Raw genomic sequence first — 17978 nt, forward strand, 5'->3', positions numbered from 1 at the left:
ATGTCTGTGTCACACATTCACATGTGGAAATATTATGTGTATTATTTCTGTCCTTTCTAATGACCTACTTTATAATTTCTTTTTTATTCCCATCTTTGGGTGGGATACATTGATCTAAACACTTGAGTCACTGTGTTAATACATACCCTTCAAATAGTTTCCTTAGGGTATCCCTGACTTCCTTGTTTCTCAGACTGTAGATGATAGGATTTAACAAAGGAGTAACAATACAAAAGAGGACAGAAATCATAATGTCCATATTCAAGAAGTAGCCTGAGATGGTTCAATCATAGTTGAAGTTGGCAGTTCCAAAGAAGACCACCACAGTGAGGTGAGAGGCACAGGTGGAGAAGGCTTTTTGACGCCCTTGAGCAGACTGGATCTTCAGAATGGCAGAGATAATGAGGATATAGGACATAGCAGTGAATAGGCAGGGGCTCAGACCAATGGTAGCACTTGATACATAAAGTACAACATCATTGGCTAAAATGTCTGAGCAGGAGAGCTTCAAGAGCAGAGGAATATCATAAAGAAAATGATTGATGTGGTTGGGACCACACAAAGTGAGAGTTGCTACAAGCCCTGTGTGTGTGTATTAGAGAATTCACTGTACTGTATAACCAAGTCCCAGCTGCTAAATATGCACAGATTTTCTTGCTCATGAGGACTGGGTAACGTAATGGATGACAAATGACCATAATAGCCAACAGGACCCACTCACAACCTGCAAAGGTAACAAAGAAAAAGACCTGGGATAGGCAACCTTCACAGTAAATAGTCTTCTTTTCTTGGAAGAAGTTCACCAGAATGATGGGGACAATAGTGGAAATGTATCAGATGTCCAGGAAAGACAAATTACTGAGGAAATAATACATAGGGGTGTGAAGGACAGGGTTGATCCTGATTGCAGCTAATATGAGAGTATTTCCTAGGATGGTTACCAAGTAAATAACTAAAAACAAGAGAAAAACAATCCCTGAAGGTGAGAATGGTTTGAAAATATCAGGAAGATGAATTCCATATTGTAGAGGACCACAGATAGTGGGAGAAGTCTGGGAAAGGTATATTTGAAATAAGGACACTTACAGCAGGATGTTTACTCAGTGTGATTAATGAGATAATGGTTCTCTAGTTGACAAATATTTAGTGTGATGTAATGATGTTATCACTCTAGTTGGCATATACTTAGTGTGATATGGTGATGTAAAGGTTCTACAATTGGCACATGCTCAGTGTGCTGTAGTAATATAATCGTATTAAGGTATTTAAGGGCTGAGAGGGCTTAAAATATAGGGACTCCATCTTTGGCCATCCTCGTGGTGACTCTCCTGCCTTCGTCACTCCTCCACCTAACATCAAGGCTTGTCCAGAGATCCTCTTGGTATGGGCACCATGCCATATCAGTTGTTTGGTCTTACTTTTCTTTGAATTCTTTAATAACTGAAAAGTAAGAAAGACAAGTTATACAATAGAGACCAAGTACAAGAAGAGTTCACAAGGTGATAACTGCTCTCACCCAACCATAGTAATAGCAGTTAAGCAGAATTGACTTTGGGTCCCAACATTAAGTTCATACTTTCTCCTTTTCAAGACCCTTTTCCATCAAAGTACACAAGGAAGAATCTAAGACATTATGTGCTACACTGGACCACAGAGGAAATCTAGATCCCTTTTCTGACCAATCATACTGGAGGCACAAATCATTCAATTACAATGAAGAAGAAAACAGGGAGCCAAATCTGTGAGCAAAAAGTCATGCGCCAACTCTCCCTCTTCTTTAGCCGTGGTTTGTAGTCTTTTCAAATTAAACAACTTACCATCAATACAATAAGTGATCTTGATGGCATTTTTACCTTCATTGAAGGTATCTGACAGTGTTGCTGAAAACTTCATGAAAAAGCAAGTAAGCACATAGTCTTGCTTCCCTTGCTGTGAGCCCTGTGTGCATCAAAGAATTCACTAAACTTTACAGCCATATGCAGCTGCTTTTAAATACGATGGCTGGAAAAGTCTGAAAGGATTGTCTATTATCCAGAACACAAGTAAACATTTTGCCATGAAATTGCTACATAATACAGATGAACTTCACTGGGCAACCTCATTTTGACATAATTTTCCACAATTCCTCCCAATTGACAATATCAAAGGCCTTGGTCAAATGGATGAACATTATATACATAGCTCTGTTCTGCTCCTGCATTTCTTTTGGACTTGTCAGGCAGCAAACATGATGTAGACAATTCCCTGGCCCTTTCTGAAGTCACACTAATTCTCAGGTAGAAGAACATCTTCCAAGCAAAGAATCAACCTGTTAAGGAGTACTTTGGCAAGAATCTTGGCAGCAATGGCCAAGGGACAGACCTTTCCTACTATTGTCACAGGACAACCCATTTCTTCTACCTTTATCGAGATGGACAATCGAAATATCCTTGAACTCCTGGGGGTTCACCTCCTCTTGCCATTTAACCCAGAAAATTTTAGACAACATTTTTATGAGCAATGGACTCTGTATTGTACATCTCAGCTGGAATAGAATCAGCACCAGGAGTCTTGCCAAATGAAAGGAATCTAATGGAATTCAAATGGCATTCTTCTTCATTTGAAAATTTAGCTAGAGAGGGCATTGACTTCCTGCTGAGTATACAGTGGCTTCCACGCTGATTAATGATGATTTATTAAAAACCCTATTCAAATGTTCAGCTTATCTCTTCAGGATTATGTGCTTATCACTAATGAATGTGGCTTCATTAGCACTGAGTACTTGAGGTGCACCATAAATCTTTGATCCATATGTAATCTACTTGGGCATCATAAAAGAACTTTGGATTATTACTATCAGTGTAAAACTAAATTTCATTTGCCTTCTTGATGACTCAAGAATTCTGTATCTCTTTAAGCTTATTTTGTACTTTACTTTAGACTATGTTAAATCATCTAAAAATGGAAATGGAAATGGAAAAACTATCCTGGAGGTAAATCCTGTGTTGTTCTTGCTTTTCATTTACCAGCTTCTAAATTTTACCACCATTTTCATCAAACCAATCTTGATATTTGTGAATATTCTGGCCCAGATGAATAAATGCAGTGTTCTTCAACAATCTCTGAAAGCGGCTCACTCCTTTTCTGCTCCATTGTTTTCATGCATGTTAGCTCAGTTTTCCTTCCAAATTAGCAATGAACTGTTCCTGTTCAGAGAAGTCCTCTAATCTGATGACAAATCTTCTGGTTGTTATTTTATCTTAGAGCTGCTGCTTTTGTGGAATGAGAATATTTAGCTTCAAAATGATAAGTCTATGATCAGTCCAGCACTCTGTGCCACACACTGCCTTCATCATTCTAAAAAACTGTCTGTCTTTTTTCCTTACAATAATACATAATCTATTAAATGTCAATGTTTGCTGTGAAGTGAATCCATGAAGTTTTATTTCCATTAAGTAAACAAAAACAATGTTAATAAGGAGAAATTCACGAGACACATAAGTCTTCAGTGGGAAGCAACCTTGCTGTTGCTGCTTCTGATTCCTTCCTTCCAAGAACTCCTTGTCACATCTGATAATCTCTGACTATTCTTGCCTTACAATCACCCAGAATTCTAAGTTTCTTATCTTTTGGCACATTAATAATGAGGGCCTCTAGGTCTCTATAAAGAAAAAAATTAGCCTCATCAGGGTTAGTCATGGTGGAAGCATATGCATTTGTTATAGTACCCTGGCACTTCCCTGAAATTGGCAGTTGCATGGTCATGAGCTTGTCATTCATTCTTTTTGGTAGATATACAAGCTTGTTGACTAGATTAGTTTTCATTACAATATCTACCAGCTTCATGATATTTCCCTTCCCTGTGGCCCCTCTAGAAAAATGTGTATTGAGCTCTAACTATGATAAACTATCTTTCATTTACCAATTTTATTTCACAAAGAATAGTTATTTGGAAGGAATACCTATTAATTCCTTCACTCAGGTCTTCTAGATCTTGTGCTGTCTACAAGCACACATATATTCCATGTATCAGTGATGAGTAGAAACATCTTTGCAATTTTTTTTACAATGCCTTTTTGTTGTAATCACAGATGGTGAGCAAGGCAATCCTTCAAAAAAAGGCTAAACTCAGAGGGCTGCTGAATCTACTGTTGCTTCTAGTGAAAAGACAACTCTGTGATCTGGGCCACCCAGTGGCAGGGTTGTGATTACAGCTGCTTGGTCTTTTGCCGATCACTAAAGGATTTATGGATGGGTAAAAATGGTAAAATGGTATGAATGATGTCTTTTGATTTATGCATAAATGAATTTAAATGAGGAGGCAAATTTGCATGAAGTTTTTGGCTTTACTCTCTCTTCTAGAGTCACTGAAATCCAGTGGCAAAACAAAATTCAGAATGACTCAGTAATCCCTCAGGATGCAGTGGATAACCATGGTGATTTACTTGCCTGACCAAACTCTAAGCACTCCACAGCATTGCTTTGTTTTAATTGGAATAAATTGTTCTCATCAATTCTTTCCAAGGAAAGAATTTTCACATGCTTTTGGTAGACATTTCTCCAACTCCAGATCCATTGAAGGTTTTGAGGGCAGTTGGTTACCCTCAAATCAATTATTTAAACTGGTTCGAGAATATTGTATTAATAATGCTCGAAAACTGGCATTGAAAGTTTGATACAAAAATACACTTTTTTCAGACTATGTTTTGGAAATAAGAGGAACCAGAGAAGAGATTAAATGATCAACTTAATAGAAAAACTTTAAGAGAGTACAGAATGAAAGAAGGCAGAAATGCTGAGCTCACTTTGCTTTTCCTTTTTCCAAGAAGAATGATCTTTGGATTCAAAATGATAGAATAAAAATGGTTAATAACAACTGATCACTGAAAATTCAAACTTTAGACATATCTATCCCACTTGGATATCAAATGAGAGACCAAAGGATCAAATAAAGCTGTTTAAGAGAACGTTGATATCCTGATTCATTAATGTCACATGCTGTAATTATAAAGGTGATTTTCAAACTATTAAAAATAGTAATCTCTTGGTATGGTATGGGAGTAGAAACATGGGGATTGACATACCAGATTTAATTCATGGCCTACCCTGCCCAATGTTCAGTCAACCACAGAATGCCTAACAGGAATGCCATAGTAGAACATTTTTGACTACTAGGAGTTCAATTTTAGAGTTATGTCTACATTTATTCCTTTACTTCTGCCCCATAGAATTTTCTTCCTTGAAGAATTGGTTCAAATGTCACTTTTAATATCAAGACTTTCCTGATCACCCTCAACTCCTAAGTGCTTTGAATTTCACTTCTTTGCTTGTATGTGTTTTTATCCTTATATTTGTCTGTTTATACACATATATATGTACTTATTCACATCTATTTGTAGAGATATAGATCTGTACATGTATATCTATATATTTATAGCACAGTGCCTAACACTTATTAGATACTTAATAAGAGTTTACAAATTGATTAATGGGGGGGGGGGCAATTAGATGGTGCAATCAATAGAGCATCAGCCCTGTAGTTAGGAGAACCTGAGTTCAAATCTGGCCCAGACACTTAATACTTTCTAGCTGTGTGATCTTGGGCAAGTCACTTGACCCCAATTGCCTCAGCAAAAAAAAAAAAAAAAAAAAAAAAAAGAAAAAGAAAGAAAGAAAGAAAGAAATTTGATTACTAGGTTACTTATACTTGAGCTTTGACGGATTATCAGAGATGTGACAGCCTCCCTCTAGTCTGCCCTGGTGACACATATAATGTATTTTTGCTTGACACTAAACATCAGATTTTAGAATGAATCATAAGGACATAGATTTCGTTCTGGAAAGAATTTTAGAGATCAGCTAGTCTAATCCCTTCATTATAAAAATGAAGCACCTAAAGTTGAAAGTAGCAAAATGACTTAAAAATGATAATAGCTATCATTTACATTGTGTTTTAATCTTCATAATAGCCCTTGGAAGTATTGTTATTATTATCATTCTCATTTTACAGATGAGGAAACAGACAAGTAAAGATTAGATGACTTTCCCAATGTCACATAGCTAGTAAGTACTTTCTTTGGGATGGATTTTGAACCAAGTCTTCCTAAATAGGATTCCATACATGACAATACATAGATGACAGTATAGAATTTGACCAAGGTTACACAGTAGTGGCAGAACCCAGATTCAACCCAGATCCTGATTCAAGAGTCCACGACACCATGTTCCTTCTGAAGTTCATTCAAAGGAAGAAGATCAGATTGGGAAATGCATTTGAAACCATGTCAAATGGAATAGTATGAAGGAACCAAATAGCTTTAGCCTAAAGAAGGAAACATGGCATCTGTCTTCCAAGAATATATTTGAAGATTTGTCATGCAAAAGACTTGTTCTACTTGGTTCTGGAGAATGGATTTTTCCATTGGGTGAAACTTTCAGGAAAGCAGATTTCTGCTTAGTCAATAAAGAAAAGATAATGATTCAAAAGGGGAATGGGGTGCACCAGGAGACAATCAGTTCCTTGACAGTAGAGATCTCTCAAGAGTGGCAATATGACCTCTCAGCAAGGATGGCATGGACGGGATTCAGACTTTAGATAAAGGGTGAATGGAAAGAGATGGTGAATGAAAGCAGACATTTAATGACTTATTGATTTCAGTTTTTTAAAAACTTAAACCATTTCATAAAGTATATCATTCAAATCTATGTTCCTAACAGTTGTGTTAAGTAGGATTGAAAAAGTATAGACTCAGCTCTGTGATGACCAAGATTTTCTCAAATTTTACCCCTGACCTGTGGGACCTTGGACAAATCATTTAAATTCCTCAGCCTTCAGTTTTCTCATATGAAAAATGAGGGCTTTGAGTCATATGGCCTCAAGACTATGTACCAGACAAGTATTCTGTTTGTTAAAGTCAGCTTTCAGACAATCTGTGCCATACGAGTTCAGGGGCAGCTAAGGGGCACCTTGTCATATAGCCAGGGCTTGTCTCTAATGCCTCCAGTCCATTTCTCTGCCTCAATCTCTCAGTCATCTTCCATATATGTAGCTCCATGTGTACAGGCAATGCTGGTATATGGTAGGAAAAGGGCTAAACTAGTCAAGAATTCTCCCTCTAATACTTGCCATCTGTATGACCATGGGATTAATTCAATCTATGGGAATCTCAATTTTCTCACTAATAAAATGATGATAATGAACCCTATAACACTGAGTTCACTGATCTGTTTTTGTGGTCTAGCTCTGATTCTTTATCAATTTAATATGGAAACTCCTTCCACCAATGAAACTAGTTGATTTATTTGTAAATTTTAATCTTTCTTCTTTCTTTTTTTTTCTTTTTCTGCTAAGGCAATTAGGATTGAGTGACTTTTCTGGGGTCTCATGGCTAGGAAGTATTCAATGTTTTAGATCAGATTTGAATTCAAATCCTCCTGACTTCAGCACCAGTCCTCTGTCCACTTTGCCATCTAACTGCTTCATAAATTTTAGTCTTAAAGAGTTACCGGGAAAAAGGAGAGATTACTTGACTTGTTTATGGTCACACATCATATGTGTCAGAAACAATACGAATCCAAGTCTTCCTAACTGTACAATAGATCTTCTATCAACTTGTACAAGTCAGGCTGTCTCTTACATGAAGTCTTTATGAGGATCAACAGATGAGATAAATATAAGCAAAGTGTTTTGTAATCTTTAAAGTGTAATATAAATAAATAATAATCTTTTATTTCTAGCACTCTACTTACTTCCTTGTTGCTGCCATCTACCAGTCTCCAGGTCACACCACCCATTTTGTTATAACTTAAAAAACTGACTTGAGGGCTTTGTCTTCTTTTTCTCCCTACCATCATCCTGGGGGCATCAATACTCTCATCAACAGCTCCTATATCAACCTGACTTCTATTGAATAACTTTTCTTCAGGAACAAACATTTAAAGCCATGCACAAGTCATGCAGGGTTTTTTTGTTTTTTTTTTTGTATCTACCATCTTGGTTTTGAAATTCTACTCTCTGACTACTTTCTCCTATCTTTCTTTTCTAGCTTTAAGAGAGAAGATGAAAGATAAATTCTACTTTAGATTGTTGAAGGAAAAGATTCTGGAAAGACTTGAAAAGAGCTGGCAGTCTCCATTACATCCCTCTTCCCAGCTTCCACCTTTAGAGACTGCAGAGTTTCCCTCTGGTTGACATTTAAGAACCTTTCTTATGCTTGAGTTATCTCGCTTCCTAATAGAGCTTCTTCTTTCTGTATTGTCTAGTATGTATTCCCATATACATAACTCTCTGATGTCTGCCTTGCGATGATTTGGATAAATCTTTACCATTCTCTGTATTTATTGTGGAACTGGTATTTTGCTAGAAAAGGGATCAATTCTTGGATATAGACCTTGAAATCTTACTCCCTTCCTTCCCCCACAGTTTGCAAAGAGAAAAGAAGTTACATGAAATTCAGTCACTCCCTAGGTAGACAATATTTAAAGGAGAAAATAGACATGCTTCTATCTCAGTACCCTTTCTTTCTGAAGTTACTAGGCAGTTCCTCAAGATGCCTTTGTTCCATTTGGAGGAGGAAGGATGAACAACAACCACATTTCAAAGAGTTCTAAATTCTCCCATTCTTGTTAATGTGAGTTTTCCTATGGCCTAGACCTTGACCCCATTCTCTCTATATATAGTTTCCCTTAGCAATAACATTTAAAAATAAGTTTATGAAACTCAGGCTAAGATCCCTTGTTCTAGAACCAGATATGCCCTTCCTTGTCTGACCTTTAGATTCTTTCAGTAAATGCTACACACATCCAGAGAGAGAACTATGGAGACTGGATGTAGATCAAAACCTAGTATTTTCACCTCAGTTGTTTGCTCTTTCTCATAGTTTTTTCCCTTTTGAACTGATTTTTCTTGTACAACATGACAAATATGGAAATATATTTAAAGGATTGTAGATGTTTAACCTTTATCAGATTGCTTCCTGTCTTGGGGAGAAGGAAGGTAAGGGAGAAAGAGAAAAATTCAAAATGCACAATGTTAAGAAATGAATGTTGAAAATTATCTTGCTGTATATTTAGAGAAATAAAACACTATTGAGGAGGAAAAGAGTAAATAAATAAATAAATTCCTTTGTTGCTTGATTGAAATCTAATTTTCTAATCCTTATTACAAATTACTGTTCTTCACAAACTATATGGAGACTTCTTCACCCACAAGACCACATCACTTGTCTCTGTGTCTTGACAAAAATTTAGAATGTACTTCCTCCAGACTTCTGTTTATTTATAAATAAACTTCGTTCAAGACTCAACTCAGCTTCCACTGGCCTGAGTCACTGGTAGGATAAGTGAAGAGGGGACCCCAAAACTCTAAAAATCCTTGAAAGGGAAAATCTCCTTCAACTCTGCCTCAGTGAGGGACTTTGCCCTGAGGGACAAACATTTTCACCCTTGTTATCTGGGTGGGGTTGGCTCAGTCCTGAAACTCATTGAATTCAATTCAAATTCTAACTCAAGCTGAAACACATAGAGGAGCCAACTTGGGACTCCACCCACAGACCCCTTTCAGCTGGTAGCCAAAGCTCTCATTATAAAAAGAGCCAAACTAAAACCCTCTCTTTGCAGAGGTTCCAAACATACTAGCTCCACGCTTGGCATGCTAAGGGCCTCTGTCCACTGGAATATTCTTTTCCAGTGCCATCCTCTCTTTATCCTTACCTATTTCCTAACCAGACTTTATGCCTCTCTGTCAGGATTTCTAACCTTGCTTCTGATCCCCTTAATAAACCCTTTTATCAATCTAGATTTTGGGATCTGTATTCTTTTACAGAGAACCTCCATGCCACCAGAAGGGAGTCCCCAAAATTTCTGACCCTTGTGCCTAATTCCAAGGGGTTGCAGGGGAGCCAAACCTCTCCATTTGGTTCCCTGAACCCCAAACCTGCCACCAGACCTTATCATTTAACTCCCTGACCACCCCAAACCCTAATTTCATTTTGGTTCCCTAAATCTAAACCTCATCATAAGGAAGTTAGAAAAATAAATGGATTTCAGAGGAAAGGAAAGAAATAATTATTTATTAAACCTACAATGTACCAGGAACAGTTTAAGTACATCCTTATGAGGTAGGTTCATCATTATTATCCCTGTTTTACTTGTCCTGTTCTACTAAAATTATTTGTCCAGACTCATACAGCTAAGTAAGCAACTATGGTAGAATGTGAATTCAGATCTTCCTGGCTCCAAGTATAGTATTCCATTAGGTACAATCCATCTGTTTCAACCTAGATGTTTTAGGGTGATTGAAGAAGGAGATTCAGATTCTAGCTCCTGTTTTGCTACTTACTAACCAAGGGGTCTCAAGTAAGTTATCTTCAATCCTATTTCCTCATTTACAATATGAGGAAGAAATTGAATCAAGATGATTTCCTTCTTTCTTTCTTTTTTTGAGGCAATTTGGGTTAAGTAACTTTTGGGGGGGCCACACAGCAAGTTAGTTCAAATGTCTGAAGCTGGATTTGAATTTGGATCCTAGAATTAGGATGACTTCTAAAGCTCCTTCAATGTCTAATATTTCTTTGTCTCTTTAATATTCTCTTTTCAAGGCCAAATTGTCTTCTTGAAATGTCATCTCTGGAGCTGACATTTTCCTCTAGAAAATTGTTACTTTTTCTTTTTGAAAGGTCGGGAAAGCAGTGGGGTATCCCCATTCATATACTTGAAGATTTATCCATGTGGGTCAAAGGCTGAGAGTGTTTAATGTTCTTAGTGAGAGCTAATTTAAGGAAGTAGACTAGGGGACATATAGTAAGCATTCTCCATATTTAAACACTTTACTAGAGCAGCTAATTTCATGAGATGATTCTTTCTTCTAAAAGACAGCTTAATTTAATTTAACATTTTTCCCCAGTTACATTTAAAAAAAAAAAATTTACATGTATTTAAAAAATTTTTGAGTTCTAGGTTCTCTCCCTTGTCCTCACCCACAATTAAGAAATGAAGTAAATGTTTTGCATAGAGACCGTGACATTTCTTTAGCCTTATTTTCTCCTTCAAGTTTAGCTGAGAAATAAAATCCTCTCAATTCTCCCTTGGGAATACCTCCCATCCATGTCTTACTTTCCCCTCCACCACTGTCACCCATCTAAAATGGACAGTCTTATTCATATACACTAGAGGCAAAGCTTATATTGCAGAAGCCTCTAAACAGATCTTGGGGCAGCTAAATGGTATAATAGACAGGGCGCAGAGTCAAGATTCCAAATTCAGTTTCAGATACATATTAGTTGTGGACAAGTCATTTAATCCTGTTTGGCTCAGTTTTCTCATTTATGAAGTGAACTGGAGAAGGAATTGGCCATTATCTTTACCCAGAAAACCCCAGGGTTTTTATTGTGTCACAGAGAATCAGACAAAACTCAGCAACAAGTCAACAGATGTTGCTTCCTCTGCTCTGTTTCTCCTGCCACCTGAGCCTTCATATGTGTCTTATATTCCTTACATATAGATTTGGTCAAAACCGTAGTGGCTCACTATTGTTTCCTGAGTAAAATTTTATAACCTTTGACTTTCATTCAAAGCCCTAACAATCTGATGGCATCCTAATTTTTTTTCAGCTTTCTCCTAATAGTCCTTCTAAGAGGAAATACACTTCCATTGATTATGTCCTGCACAGAAATGCATTCTTAGACAGGAATAGAGACAAGATTAGAAGAGAAGCAATAAATTGGGAAAACATTTTTACATTCAAGGGTTCTGATAAAGGTCTCATTTCCAAAATATATAGAGAATTGACTCAAATTTATAAGAATTCAAGCCATTCTCCAATTGATAAATGGTCAAAGGATATGAACAGACAATTTTCAGATGAGGAAATTCAAATCATTTCTAGTCATATGAAAAGGTTCTCTAAATCATTATTGGTCAGAGAAATGCGAATTAAGACAACTTTGAGATACCACTACACACCTCTCAGATTGGCTAGAATGGCAGGGAAAGATAATGACAAATGCTGAAAGGGGTGTGCGAAAACTGGAACACTGATGCATTGTTGGTGGGGTTGTGAATGGATCCAGCCATTCTGGAGAGCAATTTGGAACTATGTCCAAAGAATTATCAAAATGTTAATATCCTTTGATGCTGGGCCTATATCCCAAAGAGATCTTAAAGGAGGGAAAGGGACCCACACATACAAAAATGTGGCAGCCCTTTTCGCATTGGTAAGAAACTGGAAACTGAGTGGATACCCATCAGTTGGAAAATGGCTGGATAAGTTATTGGTATATGAATGTTATGGAATATTATTTTTCTGTAAGAAATGATCAACAGGATGATTTCAGAGACACCTAGAGAGACTTACAAGAACTGATGCCAAGTAAAATGAGCAGAACCAGGAGATCATTATATATGGCAACAACAAGACTATACAATGATCAATTCTGATGGATGTGACTCTTCCCAATAATGAGATGATTCAGACCAGTTCCAATGATCTTGTGATGAAGTGAGCCATCTACATCCAGAGAGAGGATTGTAGGAATTGAGTCTGGACCACAACATAGTATTTTCGCTCTTTTTGTTGTTATTTGCTTGCTTGCATTTTTTTTCTTTCCCATTTTTTCCCTGTTTGATCTGATTTTTCTTGTGCAGCAAGAAAATTGTATAAATATGCTTATATTTCTTAGGATTTAACATGTACAACATAAAAAAGAAATTTAGAAAAAGAAATATGTGTTGAATTGAATTGAAGGATATGCCTTCCCAAGCTCCTGGGGCAAGAAAATGCTTTTCCTAGAGAAACAAAAGACAAATTTTCCCACCACCATGCCAATCCATAAAAAAAAAACAAAACAAAACAAAACAAAACAAAAAAAACTTGTCCACATTATACACAGCAACAACAAGATTATGTGATGATCAACTGATGGACTTGGCTTTTTTCAACAATTAGGTGATTTAGGCCAATTCCAATAGACTTGTGATGAAGAGAGCCATCTGCAGAGAGGACTATGGGGAGTGAATTTTTTTTTTCTAGTGTATCATGATAAATGTGTAAATATGTTTAGAAGAATTGCATATATTTAACCTATATTGGATTACTTGCTATAGGGGAGGAGATAGTGAAAGGGAAGGAGAAAAATTTTAAACACAAAGTTTTGCAAGGGTGAATGTTGAAAACTATCTTTGCATGTATTTTGAAAATAAAAAGTTATTTGGTGTAGTGGATAGAGCACCAGCCTTGAAGTCAGGAGGACCTGAGTTCAAATCTGGCCTCACACACTTAATACTTCCTGGCTGTGAGACCCTGGGCAAGTCATTTAACCCCAATTGCCTCATTAAAAAAAAAAAAGAAAAGAAAGAAAAAGAAAGAAAGAAAGAAAAGGAAAGCTACTATTGAAATAAAATTGATTTAAAAAAATACTTCTCCAAGGACAATCTCTGACATAAGTTCAGAGAAATAGGTAGTTTCTATGACTGTCAGGCCAACCTTCAATCAAATTATGAGTTTAGCTGATTTTTTAAAAAATTAAATTAACTGGATGTTTTGACCTTACATAGACTCTGTTACAATGAAACTATGATTATGATCATTCCTAAGTTTCACCTGTGATAAGGACATTATTTTGTCCATACAATCCTTAGGATAAAAAATTAAATGACTTTAGAAAATTCAGGGGGAAAAAAAATAAATTTTATATAGATTAAACAAATTTTACTTACCTCCTTCTTTGCAATTAAAAAAAAATGAAGTGAAGAAAAAAGACATAAAACTATGAAGAAGCAATAGTTTCTTGGAAATTAATTTCATGAGCAAAAGCAAAAAGCTCCTGCCTTAGTGGGAGACCAGGAGGTGTCAACCTCTGATAGCTGCTGCCTCTGTGCCTGGAATAGGGTGACCAGGGCTTTCAATCATCTGTACTCTGAGTGTTCTAACTTCTCACCCTATCTAAGAGATTACAATTAGGTGAGATGAGGGACACCAGCCTAAAGACTTCCAAGTAATAAACAAAGTAATTTTGTATTAATTTGGTTAAGCCCTAGAGGCACAAGAAGATTTTATTCTCCATAGGGAAAAACTAGAGAGAAAAGAGAATATTAGAAAAGAGAGTATCAGTCCATAGTGAAAAGGATACAGAGAGGTCAAGGAGAATGAAGACTGACAAATCATTGGTAACTTTGGAAAGAACAGTTTTGGTAGAATGGTTAGTTTGGAAGCCAGACTATAAGGAGGTAAGAATGAAAGGGAAAAGTAGAGGCACTTATTGTAGATGGTCTTTTCAAGGAGTTTAGCTACAAAGGGTAGAACAGATGTAAGAAAATATTGGGGATGGAAGAAGTGAATGGGAGTTTTTTCAGGATAAGGAGATATAGGCACATTGTATCCTGTAAGGAATGAGCCAACTGGATGAGAGTGATAAAAAATAAATTGAAAAATGTATATGACAGAGGAGATATTCTGTTGGAGAAGATAGGATGGAATAGGGTCTCTTGTATGGATTAAGAGGTTTGCCTTAGTAAGGAATAAAACCACTTTATCACATGAGAAAGGGGTGAAGGAAAAGAAAGTGGGAGAAGGCACTTGACTGATAGGAGATGAGAGCTGATGGTGAATGGCCTCAATGAGTCAATGTTTTCAACTGAGAGAGTAGAGGTTGAGAGAACCACAGGAGATTTGAGGATGAATCAAAAGTTTTGGAGGAAATATTATGGAGAGTGAATATATTGAGTTGAAAAGGGAAGTATTTGTGATTGTTGAGTAGCAGTGAGAGTCCAGTGGAGGTTTTATAATATAAATTTGTATTAGATCCAATCACAGTGGTTGAATGATTTTCTCCAATTTCTTCAACAGCACATGTGTATGGTGGGAGTGACTCAAGTCTGAGGCTTGGGCAGGGATAAGTGGGAAATGAGGATAGGAATTCAAGAGAAAAGGACACTGTAAGGTTGGAGTCAAGATAGAAAGGAAAAGAGAGAGTGACTAGTGCAGGAGAAATGGCCTGGGAGAAAACTGAAAGATCAAAGGATTACAAGTCATAATGTGGGTGATGAGTAGGGTTCCATAAGAGAAGGCAGAGGAAAAGATGAAAAATCAATAGATTATGGCCAAATAAGGGGATTTTAGAATTCTTGACCATTTATGGGTGATGGAAAGATCAAGGGTATGACCATCTTTGAGTATGGCTGGAGTTAAGTGATCATGGGAGGTGAATAGGTTAAAGATGTCTGTGGTTAGAGTTTTTGAGGGAGAATCAATATGTATGTTAAATTCTTCTTGAGTGAGGATAGGATTTGAAGAGGAAAGAAAAATTGTGAGCCAAGTATGGAACTCACTAAGGAAGGAAGGGAAGTGAGTGGAGTCTGTAGACAACAGCTATGAGGATTTTGATTGAGTGATAGATTTGAATAGAATGAATCTCAAAGGAAGAGAGGTTCCTTAATCATGGAAGAAGGGGAAGAATCTAGAAGTAGCAATGCAGAGTAGTGTGTTCCAATTCCGCTGCCTCAATCAGTGAGCTAAGGGGAATGTCTGAAAGTAAAGTTAGTACTGGAAAGGGTATACAGGGAGGGTATGTCATCAGGGAGGAGCTAGGTTTTAGTAAGATCTAATCAATGGAAGGATTGGGAGAAGAAATGCTTTAAGATGAAGGAAAGTTTGTTGTATGTGGAACAGGCATTCCAGAGGGCACATGTAAAGGATAGAATGAAATTAGGATGAAACTTTGGGGTAGGAGAGTGGAGGATAGGAATGAAGACCCAGATGGTTGGGAATATGGAATAATACAGAATCACTGAGAGGTGAAAGGTATGTCCTGGTGAGAGAATTTTTATTATTAAGTGGAAGATACCTCTTCTCTATCCTCAAGGAGAGACACAGCAGAATCTGGGAACCTTAAAATCAAAGGGACTTGTATTGGAGGTTTTTCGTATTGCAATTGAGAGATGGGACTGGCAGAAGGTTGCCTTGTTCCTGTATGGATGAAAGTCATCGCTAAGGAAAATGGAAGATGCCTGATCCAGTCCCTAGCAGTCTTTTCTTAGGAAACACTGCACTGAGCAAGAGATTCAATTCAATTCAATAAACATTTATTAAGCACCTACTCTGTGTGTGACACCACTAAGGCTACTAGGAAGATTCAAGGAGAAGGCATAGATTCTCTATGTGGATGGAAGATACCCAGCTTGACTTCTAATTGACTTTTTTTTAGGAAACCTGTTATATACAGCAAGAGATGGAAGGCCCAAAGCTAATGCACTTTTGCACTAATAAAATATCTAATACATACGAATATAGTACCTGGAGTTCTCTCCTCCTATCTGAATGATACTCCATATTCATAGCAAATTTTATCAGCCAACAGAAACACAAAATCCATATTTCACAGACCCCCATTGTTTTACTAGGCAACCCAATGATACATTATTTCAAAACAAAAGAAATTTAATTATACAGTATAGCAAAATGAATAACAAGAAAGAATTTCTCAATACTCTACAATAAGATATCAGAGAAAGACATCCCCAAGGAATACACAAGTAGGAAACACATATGTCCAGGGAACTCTCATGAAACACATTTAACCAGCAAAATTCATGCATTTGTCAGTATTTAGTCCCATATAGGGAGCGGTTAGATGGCACAGACGAAAGAGTACAGAGCCTTGAGTCAGAAAGACCTGAACTGCAGTCCAATCTCAGATACTAACTAGTGGGTGGAACCCAGATCCCTCAGTTTTCTCATCTGGAAAATGAGCCAGAGATGGGAATGGCAAATCACTCCAGTATCTTTGCCAAGAACAACTCAAAAGAGGTCATGAAGAATCAGACAGGATTGTACAATAACAAAACAACCACAACAAGAATCATGAAGAGCCACCAATGTCCTCTGATGATACATGATTCAGAGATCTCTAATGTTCTGTGTGAGTCATTTGGGTACTCTACTGGTTGTCTTCTAATTTGCCCTTTCTATGTTCTTTTTAGCAAAGGCAGAGATCTACACTTGTAGATATAGACGTCCTAGAGGCCAGTGCCATCTATAAATAGTTATGTAGCTAGCAAAAATTAGCAAAAACCCTCTGGTTAAGACAGAACCACATTAGAAAAATTTAATTTGATTTAACATCAAACCTTCACTGTTCCACAAGATACTGGTGTGAGTTTTCACTTAAATTCTTATCAACTTTTTAAAAAATTATCTTAAAATTAATTTCTTTTTAAATTTTGAATTGCAAATTCTTTCTCCTTCCCCATTCACCAAAAAGATTAAGATATCATTATACCTGTGAAATCACTCAAAATATAATTCTGTATTAGTCATATTTCCCAAAAAAAAGGAAGAAGAAAAAAGTGAGAAAATTAAACTTTAATTTATACTCTGGGTTCATCAGATCTCTTTCTGATGTAGGATGCAGGAAATTTTATAATTTTTTTTTCATCATGAGTCCTTTGGAACTGTCTTGGATTATTGCATTGATCAGACTTGCCAAGTCTTTCATGATTGACCATCATTATAACAATATTGCTGTTACTGTGATCTACTGGTTCATCTCAATTCATTTTTCATCGTTCATATATGTCTTGCCATGTCCTCTGATATTACCCCCTTCATCATTTACCACAGCACAATAGTACTCCATCACAATCCTATGCTGCAACTTGTTTAGCTATTCCCCAGTTAATGAGTAACTGCTTGGTTTCCAATTCTTCACCATCGCAGAAAGAGCTATCAGATCTTTTCTAATATCATGATGCCAATTGTGCTTCTTGTAAATGATTCAGGGAGCAAAATTGATAGTGGCTGAGTAGAGCTGGTGGACTTGGCTTTGCCCTACTCTCCCCTCCTATCACTCCCATCAACCAAATGATTGCACTAATTATACTAAGTAAAATGCAGTAAGATATGATACATTAAGTAAATTGAAGTGATGAAAAAGAAAATACTCTATGAAGTTCAAGAAGCAAAGATAATTATTTACTGCCGGAGGGGGGAGGGAGATGAGAGAAGT

General features: G+C 36.8%; 1 protein-coding gene across 1 annotated transcript; it reads right to left on the minus strand.

Annotated features, from left to right (window-relative positions):
* Positions 1-127: 127 nt before the first annotated feature.
* Positions 128-7773, minus strand: LOC127561242 (olfactory receptor-like protein COR9). Its single transcript, XM_051996537.1, is given in 4 exon segments — positions 128-589; positions 591-724; positions 1818-1938; positions 7729-7773. Coding segments are annotated over 4 exon segments (762 nt in total).
* Between the last annotated feature and the right edge of the window lie 10205 nt (positions 7774-17978).

The sequence above is a fragment of the Antechinus flavipes genome, chromosome 4, assembly GCF_016432865.1.
Source record: "Antechinus flavipes isolate AdamAnt ecotype Samford, QLD, Australia chromosome 4, AdamAnt_v2, whole genome shotgun sequence".
Lineage (NCBI taxonomy): Eukaryota > Metazoa > Chordata > Mammalia > Dasyuromorphia > Dasyuridae > Antechinus > Antechinus flavipes.